At 42.1% G+C, this 15768-nt stretch overlaps 1 protein-coding gene across 1 annotated transcript in view; it reads right to left on the reverse strand.

The window, feature by feature from the left end:
* The window catches only part of ehbp1 (EH domain binding protein 1), a 384927-nt gene that overhangs the window by 154180 nt on the left and 214979 nt on the right, over positions 1-15768 (reverse strand). Inside the window, exon 16 of the mRNA XM_078405706.1 lies at positions 13643-13789. Coding sequence (XP_078261832.1) covers positions 13643-13789 — 147 coding nt within the window. The remainder of the gene's footprint in view (positions 1-13642; positions 13790-15768) is intronic.

Consider the following 15768-nt stretch of genomic DNA (forward strand, 5'->3'; position numbering starts at 1 on the left):
CAAATGGCTGCTTGAAGGGTCCACAAGGAGGAAACCAAGGCTCTTCGCTTCAACCAAGTCTGCACAATGTCGAGTCAGAGAAGACAGACAAGGGTTCAAACCCATCTGGGAGCTGGCAGTGGTTGCAAAAGTCTCCTTGTCTGGACTTACATTTTTAGTAGGAATTGGGAAAGTTCTCCTCATTAATTTTACAATTTCACAGATTCTCTGATCATTCAAATCTTTTAAAAAAATCATACACAATTGTCAATAAACATTTGTTTGATATTTTCTTTTAATCATTTCAAAATTTCATCTACTCCGTGGCTAACTCACAATATAATTAAATTCAGATTTATTATATTGCTTTCAGAAAATGTTCTTCAACCAAAGTCAATAAACAGTGATGGTAACTGCAACAGGCCAGTTAGGTTGTCATTGTGATGTACATTTTGAAGCTAAAACAATTCTGAGTTCCCATATTTAATTAGTACACAGCTCAAGTAATATTCTAGTAGGAATTAATTTAACATTATAGAATTTTGCATGCTATGTTATCCTAGGTCATAGTCACTGTTTTTATTGGACCACAGTATTTTTAACATCTTTTACACTGCAACAGTTAATAACAACAGCAGCCAACGATAAGGATGGGCGCTGTGCAGAAAGAACTGATGATTTGATTAGCTTTTGTGGTGCAATTGAAGGAGCTGTCTCTCTCTGATTTTTCATTTTGAAGAAAAGCTTTGATCTCACTTCAAGTCAATTCAAGAACATCAAGTGACAAGCCCGTTTGAAACACCCCAGTCGTTAGGCTAAATGCCCCAAACTGTTTTATTTTAATGGGCAACCACGGAAAGGAAACAAGAAAGACCTAAAGTAAGTCGCTCAAGGAGCATGTGACTCCTCACACTTAACCGAGTTCACTCCATTTTCTATACATCTATATGCTTGTACTTTATTGTTGCCAACAGCAATGACATGTATTGTGACTAAAAAGAAGAGTTTCTACTTTAAAGTATTGTTTTGCACTCGTTCATGTCAGTACAGGTCACAGACACAGAAATGAAAAGTCATTAGATTGCCACGGCACAAATTGTCTCGGCGGCTAAAATCAAACAAAGCCCAATTAAACTAATCATAACGTTCCACTGAACACAAGGAAGCTCACCTGGCATTTCTGGAATTGAGCATGAATTCCCAACTCTACCCAGTACTTGGTACTTTAATTACCCAGCCCAAACACTGTGAAATTGCTCCTCTGATCTACTAATGGGTGAGAAATCCTGCCGATGTGGTTTCATGCCAAGGGGCCATTTCAAGATACAGCAATGTTACTGATGGCATTCTAATGGAGATGACACTTCCCAAGACTCAAAAGGGGAAATTAAGGGGATGCAGTTTACTTTGCCAGTGATTGTTCATTAATTACCAATTTGCTCACTGCTGGAGGCGAGCCATTACAGTACTTTGAATAAAAGTATCAATTGATTGTGAAGACCACCTACGAACAATGACTGAGAAACGTACAGAACAATTAATATTAGCTGTTATCAAAAGGCACTTGAGATATCTAGTTTGTGCAATAAAAGTGTGACTGGCTTAATGTTGCACTAGCAGGCATTAGGCGGCAGAACATTTGCAGATAAAACCCTTTCATCTGTTCAACACTCCTGTTAAAATCTATAATTGTGAGCTGATAACTATAATTCTAAAAGATCATCTGCTCCTGATTACACAGTTCAAGTTTATTCACAACATAAGGTTGCCTTTGCATAAAACCGCAACTTATTCAAAATCATCACATAATTTGCTATTTTGCTGACCTAAAATACATACTAGAAAAGATGGCAACAATGTTAATGTCCAATTCAGAACATATGCTTCATGTAAACATTCAAATACACACTAAGTGGGGTTGACATTTTTAATGTTTAATTTAGATATTAGAATAAAGACTGATACCTTTCCTCCAGCAGAGCTATCTTTAAAAACACTTCAAGCAATTTTCATCCAGAATATGGACAGGAACTGAATCTCTTTAAATAAATACTTTTTTCCAGAACTCAATTTATATATTTTAAACATTTTCTTGGTTTATTTTGTAGGCAATTGTCTTTTATTTTAACCCTGTATTTTATATATTACCACCCTGCCCATTAATTGCACCAGATTCTATAGACCGGACAGGTCTGAGAGAGATCCCTCTCCAATCCCTCCCCATCCCCATTCCCAGCTCGCTAACCCCCATTGTAATAGTCAGTATATCATAGAATTATAACCAATCTGTAAATATTCTGATGGACACTAATACTCTACTTAATCAGATTTAGTTAATTTAGTTTTTAAACAGAAAATAGTTCAATGTCAGATCAGATATGTACATCATTAGTCTGTGTCATATGGTCACTCCTGTTTCCTGAAAATAATCTTCATATTGGACAACTTGTTTTGATTCATTTCATCAATAAATGTTTGATGGTGATTTCAGTCATGTAAGTGAATAATCAGAACCAAAGTCATGCCAACAGACCATTATTATTAGATTTTACAACTCTGCCTCCTGAGCAATTGTTCACTGCCTTGTTGTATTTCTGGCAAAATCTGTCAGCAGTACAGGGCGGCACGGTAGCGCAGCGGTAGAGTTGCTGCTTTACAGCAAATGCAGCGCCGGAGACTCAGGTTCGATCCTGACTACGGGTGCTGCACTGTAAGGAGTTTGTACGTTCTCCCCGTGACCTGCGTGGGTTTTCTCCGAGATCTTCGGTTTCCTCCCACACTCCAAAGACGTACAGGTATGTAGGTTAATTGGCTGGGTAAATGTAAAAAAATTGTCCCTAGTGGGTGTAGGATAGTGTTAATGTACGGGGATCACTGGGCGGCATGGACTTGGAGGGCCGAAAAGGCCTGTTTCCGGCTGTATATATATGATATATGATATATGATATGATATGGTTCAATGTCCCGGGCTTCACCGTCCCTGGCTTCACCGTCCCGGGCTTCACCGTCCCTGGCTTCACCGTCCCGGGCTTCAATCTCCCTGGCTTCACCGTCCCTGGTTTCACCGTCCCTGGCTTCAATGTCCCGGGCTTCACCGTCCCTGGCTTCAATGTCCCGGGCTTCAATGTCCCGGGCTTCAATGTCCCGGGCTTCAATGTCCCTGGCTTCACCGTCCCTGGCTTCACCGTCCCTGGCTTCACCGTCCCTGGCTTCACCGTCCCGGGCTTCACCATCCCGGGCTTCAATGTCCCGGGCTTCAATGTCCCGGGCTTCAATGTCCCGGGCTTCAATGTCCCTGGCTTCACCGTCCCGGGCTTCAATGTCCCGGGCTTCAATGTCCCGGGCTTCACCGTCCCACTTCCATTTTTGTTCTTCATTGTTTTACTCAATTAGGGTGATTAAACTCTTCCTGAAATCTTGCAGTCCATAGAGACCATAGCAATACAACTAATGATACAATGCTGACCAATTGTACAAACTGGCTAATATCCACATACACATTGATTCTGGAAATATTATTAAAGAAACATTAAAATTACTTGATTACTAATCTTTATTAATGTAGTCTTTTCCTTGAATTAAGTAGCCTGCTGCAAATATAGAGATGTGCCCACTCCTGACCTTAGACCCTTGGAACCATGAAAACAGGCCCTTCGGCCCATCAAGCACGTGCCAACCAGCAATCATCCGTACACACTAGATCTATGCTAAACACATATGGACAATTTTACAGGAGCCAATTAACCTACAAACCTGCATATCATTGGAATGTGGAAGGAAACCGGAGCACCCGGAGAAAACTGGAGAAAATTCTGGCCAGTCAAAATATTCGCAAACCACAATGAAAACTCTGGATCTCAATAAACAAGTACGAGAAAGGACAAATGAACACCATGCAGAAACCATCCAGTGTAGGTGTAAAAGTATGAAGGATTCTTCATTATAAAAAGGAACAATTCACCTCGTTGATTTTATTTCGAAGCTAACAGCATACCTACACAGAGAATAAATAACAGAGGGAGGCAGAAATATAACTGGATGGCACGTACCATTTTCTTACAAATTAATTAATGTGATCATTTTAAAACAAGTGCCTGCCCACTTGAACGGGAGGAGATAAATCAGCATGGAATTAGTTCAAGGTTTATAATCAATAAAATTATATTTTTAACTAATATTTAATGTTTTTTAAGCGTACAGAGAGCCCAGTATTTCATCCATACTGCTAAATGCTTACGCAGCTAATACAAACATTTATTCTTGATGGCATTATTAAATGACTGCCAGAAAAATGACACGCTTTATTCCAATTCAGTGTGATGCTTTCATGTCCTCTATCTACAATATGCCCTTGTCAATTTAACTATATGGCAAAACCTTCCTCTTGGAATATCAACTATATTTCAACAATACCGTTTAACATTATCACCCACCATACACCCTATGCCTGAAATAGAATAGGTTTCATTTATGTAAGAAAAATTGAAGCTGAAGATAAAAATCCCAATTCTGAATTTGTATCACAAAGAAGCAAGACACTTTAATCATAGTTTTAACTGTAATCTTCAAATAATGCATATCAAAGGCAGCATGTAGCCTTGCATAAAAGCCAAGATTAACCAAAAGCTTTTTAAAAAGGAATGAATTTATAGTTAAAATTACAGGTGAAACAAATAGCACTTACATGGCAGTTACGTTCATTTGCACCTTGCACGACAATCACAACACTGTCGATTGACGGCAATATTTAGTTACTGTATGTAGACAATAGACAATAGGTGCAGGAGGAAGCCATTCGGCCCTTCGAGCCAGCACCGCCATTCAATGTGATCATGGCTGATCATTCTCAATCAGTACCCCGTTCCTGCCTTCTCCCCATACCCCCTGACTCAGCTATCCTTAAGAGCTCTATCTAGCTCTCTCTTGAATGCATTCAGAGAATTGGCCTCCACTGCCTTACAACTCTCTGACTGAAAAAGTTTTTCCTCATCTCCGTTCTAAATGGCCCTTATCCTTAAACTGTGACCCCTGGTTCTGGACTCCCCCAACATTGGGAACATGTTTCCTGCCTCTAACGTGTCCAACCCCTTAATAATCTTATATGTTGCGATAAGATCCCCTCTCATTCTTCTAAATTCCAGTGTATACAAGCCTAGTCGCTCCAGTCTTTCAACATATGACAGCCCCGCCATTCCGGGAATTGACCTAGTAAACCTACGCTGCACGCCCTCAATAGCAAGAATATCCTTCCTCAAAGTTGGAGACCAAAACTGCACACAGTACTCCAGGTGCGGTCTCACTAGGGCCCTGTACAACTGTAGAAGGACCTCTTTGCTCCTAAACTCAACTCCTCTTGTTATGAAGGCCAACATTCCATTGGCTTTCTTCACTGCCTGCTGTACCTGCATGCTTCCTTTCAGTGACTGATGCACTAGGACACCAAGATCTCGTACGTCCCCTTTTCCTAACTTGACACCATTCAGATAATAATCTGCCTTTTTATTCTTACCACCAAAGTGGATAACCTCACACTTATCCACATTAAACTGCATCTGCCATGCATCCGCCCATTCACACAACCTGTCCAAGTCACCCTGCAACCTCATAGCATCTTCCTCACAGTTCACACTACCACCCAGCTTTGTATCATCTGCAAATTTGCTAATGTTACTTTTAATCCCTTCATCCAAGTCATTGATGTATATTGTAAATAGCTGCGGTCCCAGCACCGAGCCTTGCGGTACCCCACTAGTCACTGCCTGCCATTCTGAAAGGGACCCATTTATCCCCACTCTTTGCTTTCTGTCTGTCAACCAAATTTCTATCCATGTCAGTACCCTACCCCAAATACCATGTGCTCTAATTTTGCTTAATTCTAATGTAACTGTCCTCAAGCACAGTTAGCTAATAGGCAGTGTGTGAGGCAGGAGGCAGAAAAGGGAAACACTCAGACCCAATATGTAGGAGAGAAAGAAGTGAAAAGAAATAAACTGAGAATAAGAAATGATGGGTCCCTTAAATGTGTATATTTTAATGCTAGGAGCATTGTAAGAAAGGTGGATGAGCTTAGAGCCTGGATTGACATCTGGAAGTATGATGTTGTGGCGATCAGTGAAACATGGTTGCAGGAGGGTTGCGGTTGGCAATTAAATATTCCAGGATTTCATTGTTTCAGATGTGATAGAATCGGAGAGGCAAGAGGTGGGGGTGTTGCATTGCTTGTCAGGGAGGATATCACAGCAGTGCTTTGGCAGGACAGACTAGAAGGCTCGATTAGGGAGGCTGTTTGGGTGGAACTCAGAAATGAGAAAGGTTTAGCAACACTTATAGGGGTGTATTATAGACCGCCAATTAGGGAACGAGAATTGGAAGAGCAAATATGTAAGGAGATAGCAGATATTAGTAGTAAGCACAGAGTAGTGATTGTGGGTGATTTCAATTTTCCGTATATAGACTGGGAATCACATTCTGTTAAAGGGCTGGATGGTTTGGAGTTTGTAAAATGTGTGCAGGATAGTTTTTTGCAGCAATACGTAGAGGTACCTACCAGAGAAGGGGCAGTGTTGGACCTCCTGTTAGGAAATGAGACGGGCCAGGTGACGGAGGTATGTGTTGAGGAGCACTTTGGGTCTAGTGATCACAATGCCATTAGTTTCAATATATTTATGGAGAAGGTCAAATCTGGACCAAGGGTTGAGATTTTGGATTGGAGAAAGGATAATTTTGAGGAGATGAGAAAGGATTTAAAAGGAGTGAAATGGAACTTTTTGTTTTATGAAAAGGATATAATAGAGAAATGGAGGATATTTAAAGGTGAAATTTTGAGAGTACAGAGTCTTTATGTCCCTGTTCGGTGGAAAGGAAAGAATAATAATTTGAAAGAGCCGTGGTTTTCCAGGGAAATTGGACACTTGGTTCGGAAAAAGAGGGAGATATACAATAAATATAAGCGGCAGGGAGTAAATGAGGTTCTTGAGGAATATAAAGAATGTAAAAGGAATCTTAAGAAGGAAATTAGAAAAGCGAAAAAAAGATATGAGGCTGCTTTGGCAAGTAATGTAAAAGTAAACCCCAAGGGGTTCTACAGATATGTCAATAGCAAAAGGATAGCGAGGGATAAAATTGGTCCATTAGAGAGTCAGAGTGGACAGCTATGTGCTGAGCCGGAAGAAATGGGGGAGATATTAAACAATTTCTTTTCTTCGGTATTCACCGAGGAGAAGGATATTGAATTATGTGAGGTAAGCGAAACAAGTAGAGTAGTGATGGAAATTATGAGGATTAAAGAAGAGGAGGTACGGACACTTTTGAAAAATATAAAAGTGGATAAGTCTCCAGGTCCTGATAGGATATTCCCTAGGACATTGAGGGAAGTTAGTGCAGAAATAGCAGGGGCTATGACGGAAATATTTCAAACGTCATTAGAAACGGGGATGGTGCTGGAAGATTGGCGCATTGCGCATGTTGTGCCTTTGTTTAAAAAAGGTTCTAAAAGTAAACCTAGCAATTATAGACCTGTTAGTTTGACGTCTGTGGTGGGAAAATTAATGGAAAAGATACTTAGGGACAATATATATAATTATTTGGATAAACAAGGCCTGATTAGAAACAGTCAACATGGATTTGTGCCTGGAAGGTCATGTTTGACTAATCTTCTTGAATTTTTTGAAGAGGTTACCAGGGAAATTGATAAGGGTAAGGCTGTGGATGTTGTCTATATGGACTTCAGTAAGGCATTTGACAAGGTTCCACATGGAAGGTTGATTAAGAAGGTTAAATCGTTGGGTATTAATAGTGAGGTTGCAAGATGGATTCAACAATGGCTGAATGGGAGATACCAGAGGGTAACGGTTGACAATTGTATGTCAGGTTGGAGGCCAGTGTCTAGTGGAGTACCCCAAGGATCTGCGTTGGGTCCACTGTTGTTTGTCATTTACATTAATGATCTGGATGATGGTGTGGCAAATTGGATTAGTAAATATGCAGATGATACTAAGATAGGTGGAGTAGTTGATAGTGAGGTAGATTTTCAAAGTCTACAGAGAGACTTGGGCCTTTTGGAAGGGTGGGCTGAAAGATGGCAGATGGAGTTTAATGCTGATAAGTGTGAGGTGCTGCATTTTGGTAGGACAAATCAAAATAGGACGTACAGGGTAAATGGTAGGGAATTGAGGAATGCAGTGGAACAGAGGGATCTGGGAATAACTGTGCATTGTTCCCTGAAGGTGGAATCTCATGTGGATAGGGTGGTGAAGAAGGCGTTTGGTATGCTTGCCTTTATAAATCAGAGCATCGAGTATAGAAGTTGGGATGTAATGTTGAAATTGTACAGGGCATTGGTGAGGCCGAATCTGGAGTATGGTGTGCAGTTCTGGTCGCCAAATTATAGGAAGGATGTCGACAAAATGGAGAGGGTACAGAGGAGATTTACTAGAATGTTGCCTGGGTTTCAGCACTTAAGCTACAGAGAGAGGTTGAGCAGGTTGGGTCTTTATTCTTTGGAGCGTAGAAGGTTGAGGGGGGACTTGATAGAGGTTTTTAAAATTTTGAGAGGGACGGACAGAGTTGACGTGGGTAGGCTTTTCCCTTTGAGAGTGGGGAAGATTCCAACAAGGGGACATAGCTTCAGAATTGAGGGACAAAGGTTTAGGGGTAACATGAGGGGGAACTTCTTTACTCAGAGGGTTGTGGCTGTATGGAATGGGCTTCCGGTGGAAGTGGTGGAGGCTGGCTCGATTTTATTATTTAAGAGTAAATTGGATAGGTATATGGATAAGAGGGGATTAGAGGGTTATGGTCTGAGTGCAGGTAGATGAGACTAGGTCAGGGAGAATGGTCGGCGTGGACTGGTAGGGCCGGACAGGCCTGTTTCCATGCTGTAGTTGTTATATGTTATATGTTGATAGAGGTTTTTAAAATTTTGAGAGGGACGGACAGAGTTGACGTGGGTAGGCTTTTCCCTTTGAGAGTGGGGAAGATTCCAACAAGAGGACATAGCTTCAGAATTGAGGGACAAAAGTTTAGGGGTAACATGAGGGGTAACTTCTTTACTCAGAGGGTGGTGGCTGTATGGAATGGGCTTCCGGTGGAAGTGGTGGAGGCAGGCTCGATTTTATTATTTAAGAGTAAATTGGATAGGTATATGGATAAGAGGGGATTAGAGGGTTATGGTCTGAGTGCAGGTAGATGAGACTAGGTCAGGGAGAGTGGTCGGCGTGGACTGGTAGGGCCGAATGGGCCTGTTTCCGTGCTGTAGTTGTTATATGGTTATATGGTTATGAAAGTTGTCAAAATATGCAAATCTAATACAAATATTGCCACAAAAATCTAATTATTATTAATGTCTTGACACATACTTGCTGTTGTTATATTCTATGACCTTATTAGTATTATTTATTAATTTAATTTTGAATACTAAAAATGCTATTTCAGAATGCAGCCTCTGTTCCTTACAGGTGGCACAGCTCATTGAGCTCTCTGGGAGCTGATCAGAAAGGCCCAGCTCGATACCCAGCTAATCTCCACCAGTGCTGGTCGGCTGTTGCAAGTGGCCTCAGCATCCCTGTATGAAGATTTGAAAATGTTCCAACATCACTGCTCCTCATCGCACCCAGTGTCCCACTGTCCCACTGCACATATGATATGCATAGCCAGGACTATGGCTATAGTCCATGCCATATAGTCCATGCCATGCCTCTGGGTCCATCGGCACCCAGTGTCCCACTGCACATATGATATGTATAGCCAGGACTATGGCTATAGTCCATGCCATTGACTATAGAGATGCTGCTTCGGGCAGCATCTCTGGAGGACATGGACAGGCGACGTTTCGGTTCGGGGCCCCATCTTCAGACTCACGACTTCTGGCTTACAACTATTTCCTGGGTTTTAGTTTATTCCTCCCTCAAGATCCTCTCTCTTGGTTTGTGAATGGAGATGAGGAGGAATTTCTTTAGCCAGAGGATGGTAAATCTGTGGAATTCATCCCCACAGACGGCCATGGGGGCCAAGTTGTTGAGTATTTTTAAAGCAGTTTTTCAGCTGCATTACCCTCAATATACTACCGATACCAACCCTCACATACGAACTAGTACCATTTGGATGAGAAACTAAACAATGTACCATACACCGACCAGTACAGGGTTGATGGTGGAAGATATTGGTGGGGGTTCCCAAGATCTCCGTGTTACAAATCCATCACATATTGCAGGGCAACAGAATTTTTAAAAAGCAATGCAAAGTATTGTTTTGAAGAGAAATAAACTTGAATCCTTTCTCTCTCCCTGGCACTGCCCACTAGTCACGTCCTATTTAACCCTTAGTTGAGCTTTAGATCAGAGATATGCACCAGCACAAAAAACACTTGTCCACTGTCCACCTGTAAAACAACACATTCACTGCCTCAGCTTACTGACTGCTAAAACCCTTATCCATACTTCAAGACTTGATTATTCCCATTATCTCTTACCTGATTGGTTTCCCTTATCATACTTTCCTTCAACCAAATGTCTTTGCAAATTCTGCTGCCAGTGATATGGAGGCAACAATGTATAGAGTCACAGAATTGTACCGGGATCCTGTGGTTCACCAAGTCCGTGCCGACCTTTTAGTTCATCTACACTGATCCTATTTGCCCACCACCACTTCTTCCAGATATCCACCACTTTGTTCAGAGTCATACAACACTGAAACGCACTAGACCATGCCCACCAACATTCCCCAACTAAGGTACTTGCATATGCCCATGTTTGACAATAGACAATAGGTGCAGGAGTAGGCCATTCAGCCCTTCGAGCCAGCACCGCCATTCAATGCGATCATGGCTGATCACTCTCAATCAGTACCCCGTTCCTGCCTTCTCCCCATACCCCCTCACTCCGCTATCCTTAAGAGCTCTATCCAGCTCTCTCTTGAAAGCATCCAACGAACTGGCCTCCACTGCCTTCTGAGGCAGAGAATTCCACACCTTCACCACTCTCTGACTGAAAAAGTTCTTCCTCATCTCCGTTCTAAATGGCCTACCCCTTATTCTTAAACTGTGGCCCCTTGTTCTGGACTCCCCCAACATTGGGAACATGTTTCCTGCCTCTAATGTGTCCAATCCCCTAATTATCTTATATGTTTCAATAAGATCCCCCCTCATCCTTCTAAATTCCAGTGTATACAAGCCCAATCGCTCCAGCCTTTGGACAATGTTCCTTTAAATCTTTCCTAACCATGTATCTGTCCAAATGTCATTTAAATGTGTTAGTATCTGCCTCACAACCTCCTTTGCCACCTTGTTCCATAGTTCCTCTATCTGTGTGAAAATGTTGCCCCTCCAGTTCCTATTAAATCTTTCCGCTCTCACCTTAAACCTGTGCCGTGCAGTTCGTGATTCCCCTGTCCTAGGAAAAAAACTGTGCATTCACCCTATCTAGTCCCTCATAATTTTATACGCCTCTATAAAATCGCCCCTCGGTCTCCTGCATTCCAAGGAATAAAGTCCAAGCCTGCCTAACCTCTTCCTATGGCTCAGGCCTTCAAATCGTGTCAACATCCTCACGAATCTCTTCTGCGTTCTTTCCAACTTAAGGGTATCTTTCTTCTCAACTTCCCTTCAAAACACTTTTCTCTGAAATAAAACCTCTGCCCTCTAGTTTTGACACCTCTATCATGGGAGAACACTATCTATGCCTTATATCATTTTGTATACCTCTTGTATACCTCAGCTTCCTTCACCAAGGGAAACAAACCTAGCCTCCCTTCTCCCCGTAGCCAATGTTCTTCAAACCAGGCAAGATACTCTCATTCCTCATGGGTTCAACCCTCCCTGTAACTTTTCTGTAACTTCTCCGGATCTATCATCCTTAAAGTTGTTTGTTCTCTTCTAATTCTGGTCATTTGCTCACTGTCAAATGTAAATGTTGCACCTCTAGAAGCTGTGCCTTCAGTTACCAAGGCATTAAGTTTTAAAATTCTCATGGGCTCTATGTATTTCTTTCCTCATTTAAGCTGCTCTTTAAAACGTAGCTCTTTTGCCAAGTTACGTCAATTCTTCTGAAACACTGGAGGGTATTTCGATGTCATTAAAGACACTATATAAATGTTGCTGTTGGAACTAAGTGATCAATGAGGAAGGATTGACAATAAATCAAGGAGTTTGCATTGTGGACATGATTTCAGGAGACATGCATTGCCACAAATCATAGCCACGGCGTTTATCTGCAAAATGTGGCTGAACCAAGGCTGCAGAAGCTATTTTGGCCAAAAGGTGAAAACAGCTGCTAACTGAGTACTTTGCTAATAGAGCACCTGGAGTATTCTAGATACTGAGGATGAGTCACATCCCACACCCACTAAACGAATGGAGTCTTCCTTGGCCTCCATCCCCCTTCTTCAACAGCAGTTTGGGAGCTTTGCAAGGTCTCGTATTTCCATCCCATTGTCATATTCATGAAGGGGGAAACCGAGTAAATTGGGGGATTCATTGAATCAGACCAAGTAGTGAATATTTGCGAGGGGTTTTCCGGTCACTTAGACAATAGACAATAGGTGCAGGAGGAGGCCATTCGGCCCTTCGAGCCTGTACGCACCGCCATTCAATGTGATCATGGCTGATCATTCTCAATCAGTACCCCGTTCCTGCCTTCTCCCCATACCCCCTGACTCCGCTATCCTTAAGAGCTCTATCCAGCTCTCTCTTCATAGGGTCATAAGGTCATGAGCAGAAGTGGGCCATTCTGCCCATCAAATCTACACTATTCAATCATGGTTGATCTATCTCTCCCTCCTAACCCCATTCTCCTGCCTTCTCCCCAAAACCCATGTCACCAGTACTAATCAAGAATCTATCTATCACTGCTTTAAAAATATCCATTGACTTGGCCTCCACAGCCTTCTGTGGCAAAGAATTCCACAGATTCACCACCGTCTTACTAAAGAAATTCTTTCTCATCTCCTTCTTAAAGGAACGTCCTTTAATTCTGAGGCTATGACTAGTCCCAGACTCTCCCACTAGTGGAAACATCCTCTCCACATCCACTCTATCCAGGCCATTCACTATTCTGTATGTTCTTCTGAACTCCAGAGAATACAGGCCCAGCGACATTCATCACTGAGTAAAGAGTGCCTGTGCCTAGTGTTGGCCTCCTTCTCTTTCTATTAGACATTCATCAATAGATTACAAACTGGTTACATTTACTGAAGATCCTGATTAGGAAACCCAGAAATTAAGCGAGATAAAGTGTGCATCTAAGTTGATCAGTGGCAAATTATATGATATAACAAAATACAGACTCTATCACAACACAACTATTTAAATAAAGAAAGCCAATTACTTCCAATTTACTAAAATGACTATTTTCAGCAATGAAGTATCTTTTATCTGACTTAAACAAGCTCAGGATTTTACAGTCTTTTGGGGTCATGTTTTAGGATTCTGTGAGGGTAAACATATGCTGTCCTTTAGCAGAATAATGTATTGTGGATTATCTGGAATAAATGCTCACAATATAAAACAACATACACCTCTAGTGGCTGGCAAACTAACGGTGAATCCATACCCAGAGCACAATTTCTAGATATAATGCTTGTTATTGCCAAAAGAGATATCTTTCTGGAGTTAATGCAGTAGGGAATCTCCTTGGATGATAAAATGGATTGAGTAGTTTGAGAGCATTACCTCATTCAAATGCTTGGTTTGAGTTGGTGTGACTGATTGCAAGGCCAGTTGTTTATTATTCCCGGCCTTTAAAGCTGCGTCCCTCCTTGCCTGTTCCAGGAGAAGTCTGGCTCGCTCTTTCAGTTCTTCTTGCCTTGTTGTTATCCTCTATAACAAATAAAGAAATATCTCAAATCTGTCTTGCAATTTGCACAAGCATAACAACATTCTTTTTTGCCCTATGGCAGGATTATGGGAAACAAATGAATGCCATTATAAACAGCAAAATAATATTACAGCCATTCTATGCCTATGTACCATTTATCAAAATAATATTACAGCCATTCTATGCCTATGTACCATTTATCAATCTTATTAGTTATGTTTTCTTTGTAAAAATACTAAAGACTCAATACATCAAACCCCCAATGAGGATCAAGGAATTGGAAAATCTAATGAGATTTTGAGCAAACAATTTGCCAAAGCCCAATGACCTGGATTCAAAGGTTTTATAGGAAGTGGCTGCAGAAATAGTGAACCATTGGTAGAATCTCTTCAAAACACAAGCAGTTTTAGGATTGGAAAATGGCAGGGGGGAGGGGGGGGAGGGGAAGGAGGGAGGGGAGAGGGGAGGGGAAGGGGGGAGGGGAAGGGGGATGGGGAAGGGGGGAGGGGAGGGGAAGGGGGGAGGAAGGGAGGGGAAGGGGGGAGGAAGGGGGGAAAGGGGAGGGAGGGGGGGAGGGAGGGGGGGAGAGGAGAGGGGAGGGAGGGGGGGGGGGGGGAGAGGGGAGGGAGGGGGGGGGAGAGGGGAGGGAGGGGGGGGGGGGAGAGGAGAGGGTGGTGTACCAATGCAGGGGAAGGGGGGGTGGGGTTGTTTTCTCTGGAATGAAGAAGGCTGAGGGATGAGCTGTTGGATGTATATAAAATAGTAAGGAACATAAATTGGGGAGATAGTCAGAATCCTTCTTCCCATGGTAGAGATATCAAAGAGTAGAGGGCATAGGTTTAAAAGCGAAGGGTATCTAAGGGGAAAGCTTTTTTTTATACCCAGGGAATTGTTGGTATCAGATATGCACTGCTAGAGAAGGTGGTGGAATCATACACTACCACTACATTTATGAGACATTCAGCAAGGCAACTGAATAGGTAAGAACCCAGTGTGGACAAATGAGGTTATGGAAGATGAGTAAGAAGGTTGGCATGGTCATGCTGGTATAAAGAGACAATTTCTGTGCTGGATGACTATGACTGTGATTTTGAAAAGATAAAGGAATTGAGGGCTCTGGGGAAGTGGCTGAGAGAAGGAGTTGAGGCCTCGGTCAGAGGAGGCATCTTCATCCTGGACACTGGGGCAGGCTTGAAGGAGCAAGTGGCTTCTCATGTTGAAAAGTGAAAAATTAAATGCGTCTTAGGAATAAATCTACACCATCACAACTGCCAACCTTCCTGCAATTAACAAGTCAGGTTTTGTTAAGAAAAGAAAGTAAGTTATTGGTACTGAGTGTGGATAATCAACCATGATCACAGTGAATGGTGGTGCTGGCTCGAAGGGCCGAATGGCCTCCTCCTGCACTTATTGTCTATAAGCTGTGAGCATTTATTTATACGTTTCATATCAGCCTTAGAGGCCATGCCACACATGCGAGTGGCATCACACTGTCAACAGCAGTTTACTGAAAACATTGATTTCAGGATTTAAAAGTGAGAAAATAATTAACTATTAAATAAAAAGATTCCATATTGAAGGAAACCTGAAAGAATGGTAGCAACTAAATGCACCTATTATTCCAGACGTCATTTGTGGGTCTTGCAAAAATCAAGCAAACAAAATAAATAAATAGTGGGGAACACAGCTCAATGTCTAATAGTGGGGAACACAGCTCAATGTCTAATAGTGGGGAACACAGCTCAATGTGTAATAGTGGGGAACACAGCTCAATGTGTAATAGTGGGGAACACAGCTCAATGTGTAATAGTGGGGAACACAGCTCAATGTGTAATAGTGGGGAATACAGCTCAATGTCTAATAGTGGGGAACACAGCTCAATGTGTAATAGTGGGGAACACAGCTCAATGTGTAATAGTGGGGAACACAGCTCAATGTCTAATAGTGGGGAACACAGCTCAATGTGTAATAGTGGGGAACA

Source organism: Rhinoraja longicauda, chromosome 9 (genome assembly GCF_053455715.1).
Source record: "Rhinoraja longicauda isolate Sanriku21f chromosome 9, sRhiLon1.1, whole genome shotgun sequence".
Classification (NCBI taxonomy): Eukaryota; Metazoa; Chordata; class Chondrichthyes; order Rajiformes; family Arhynchobatidae; genus Rhinoraja; species Rhinoraja longicauda.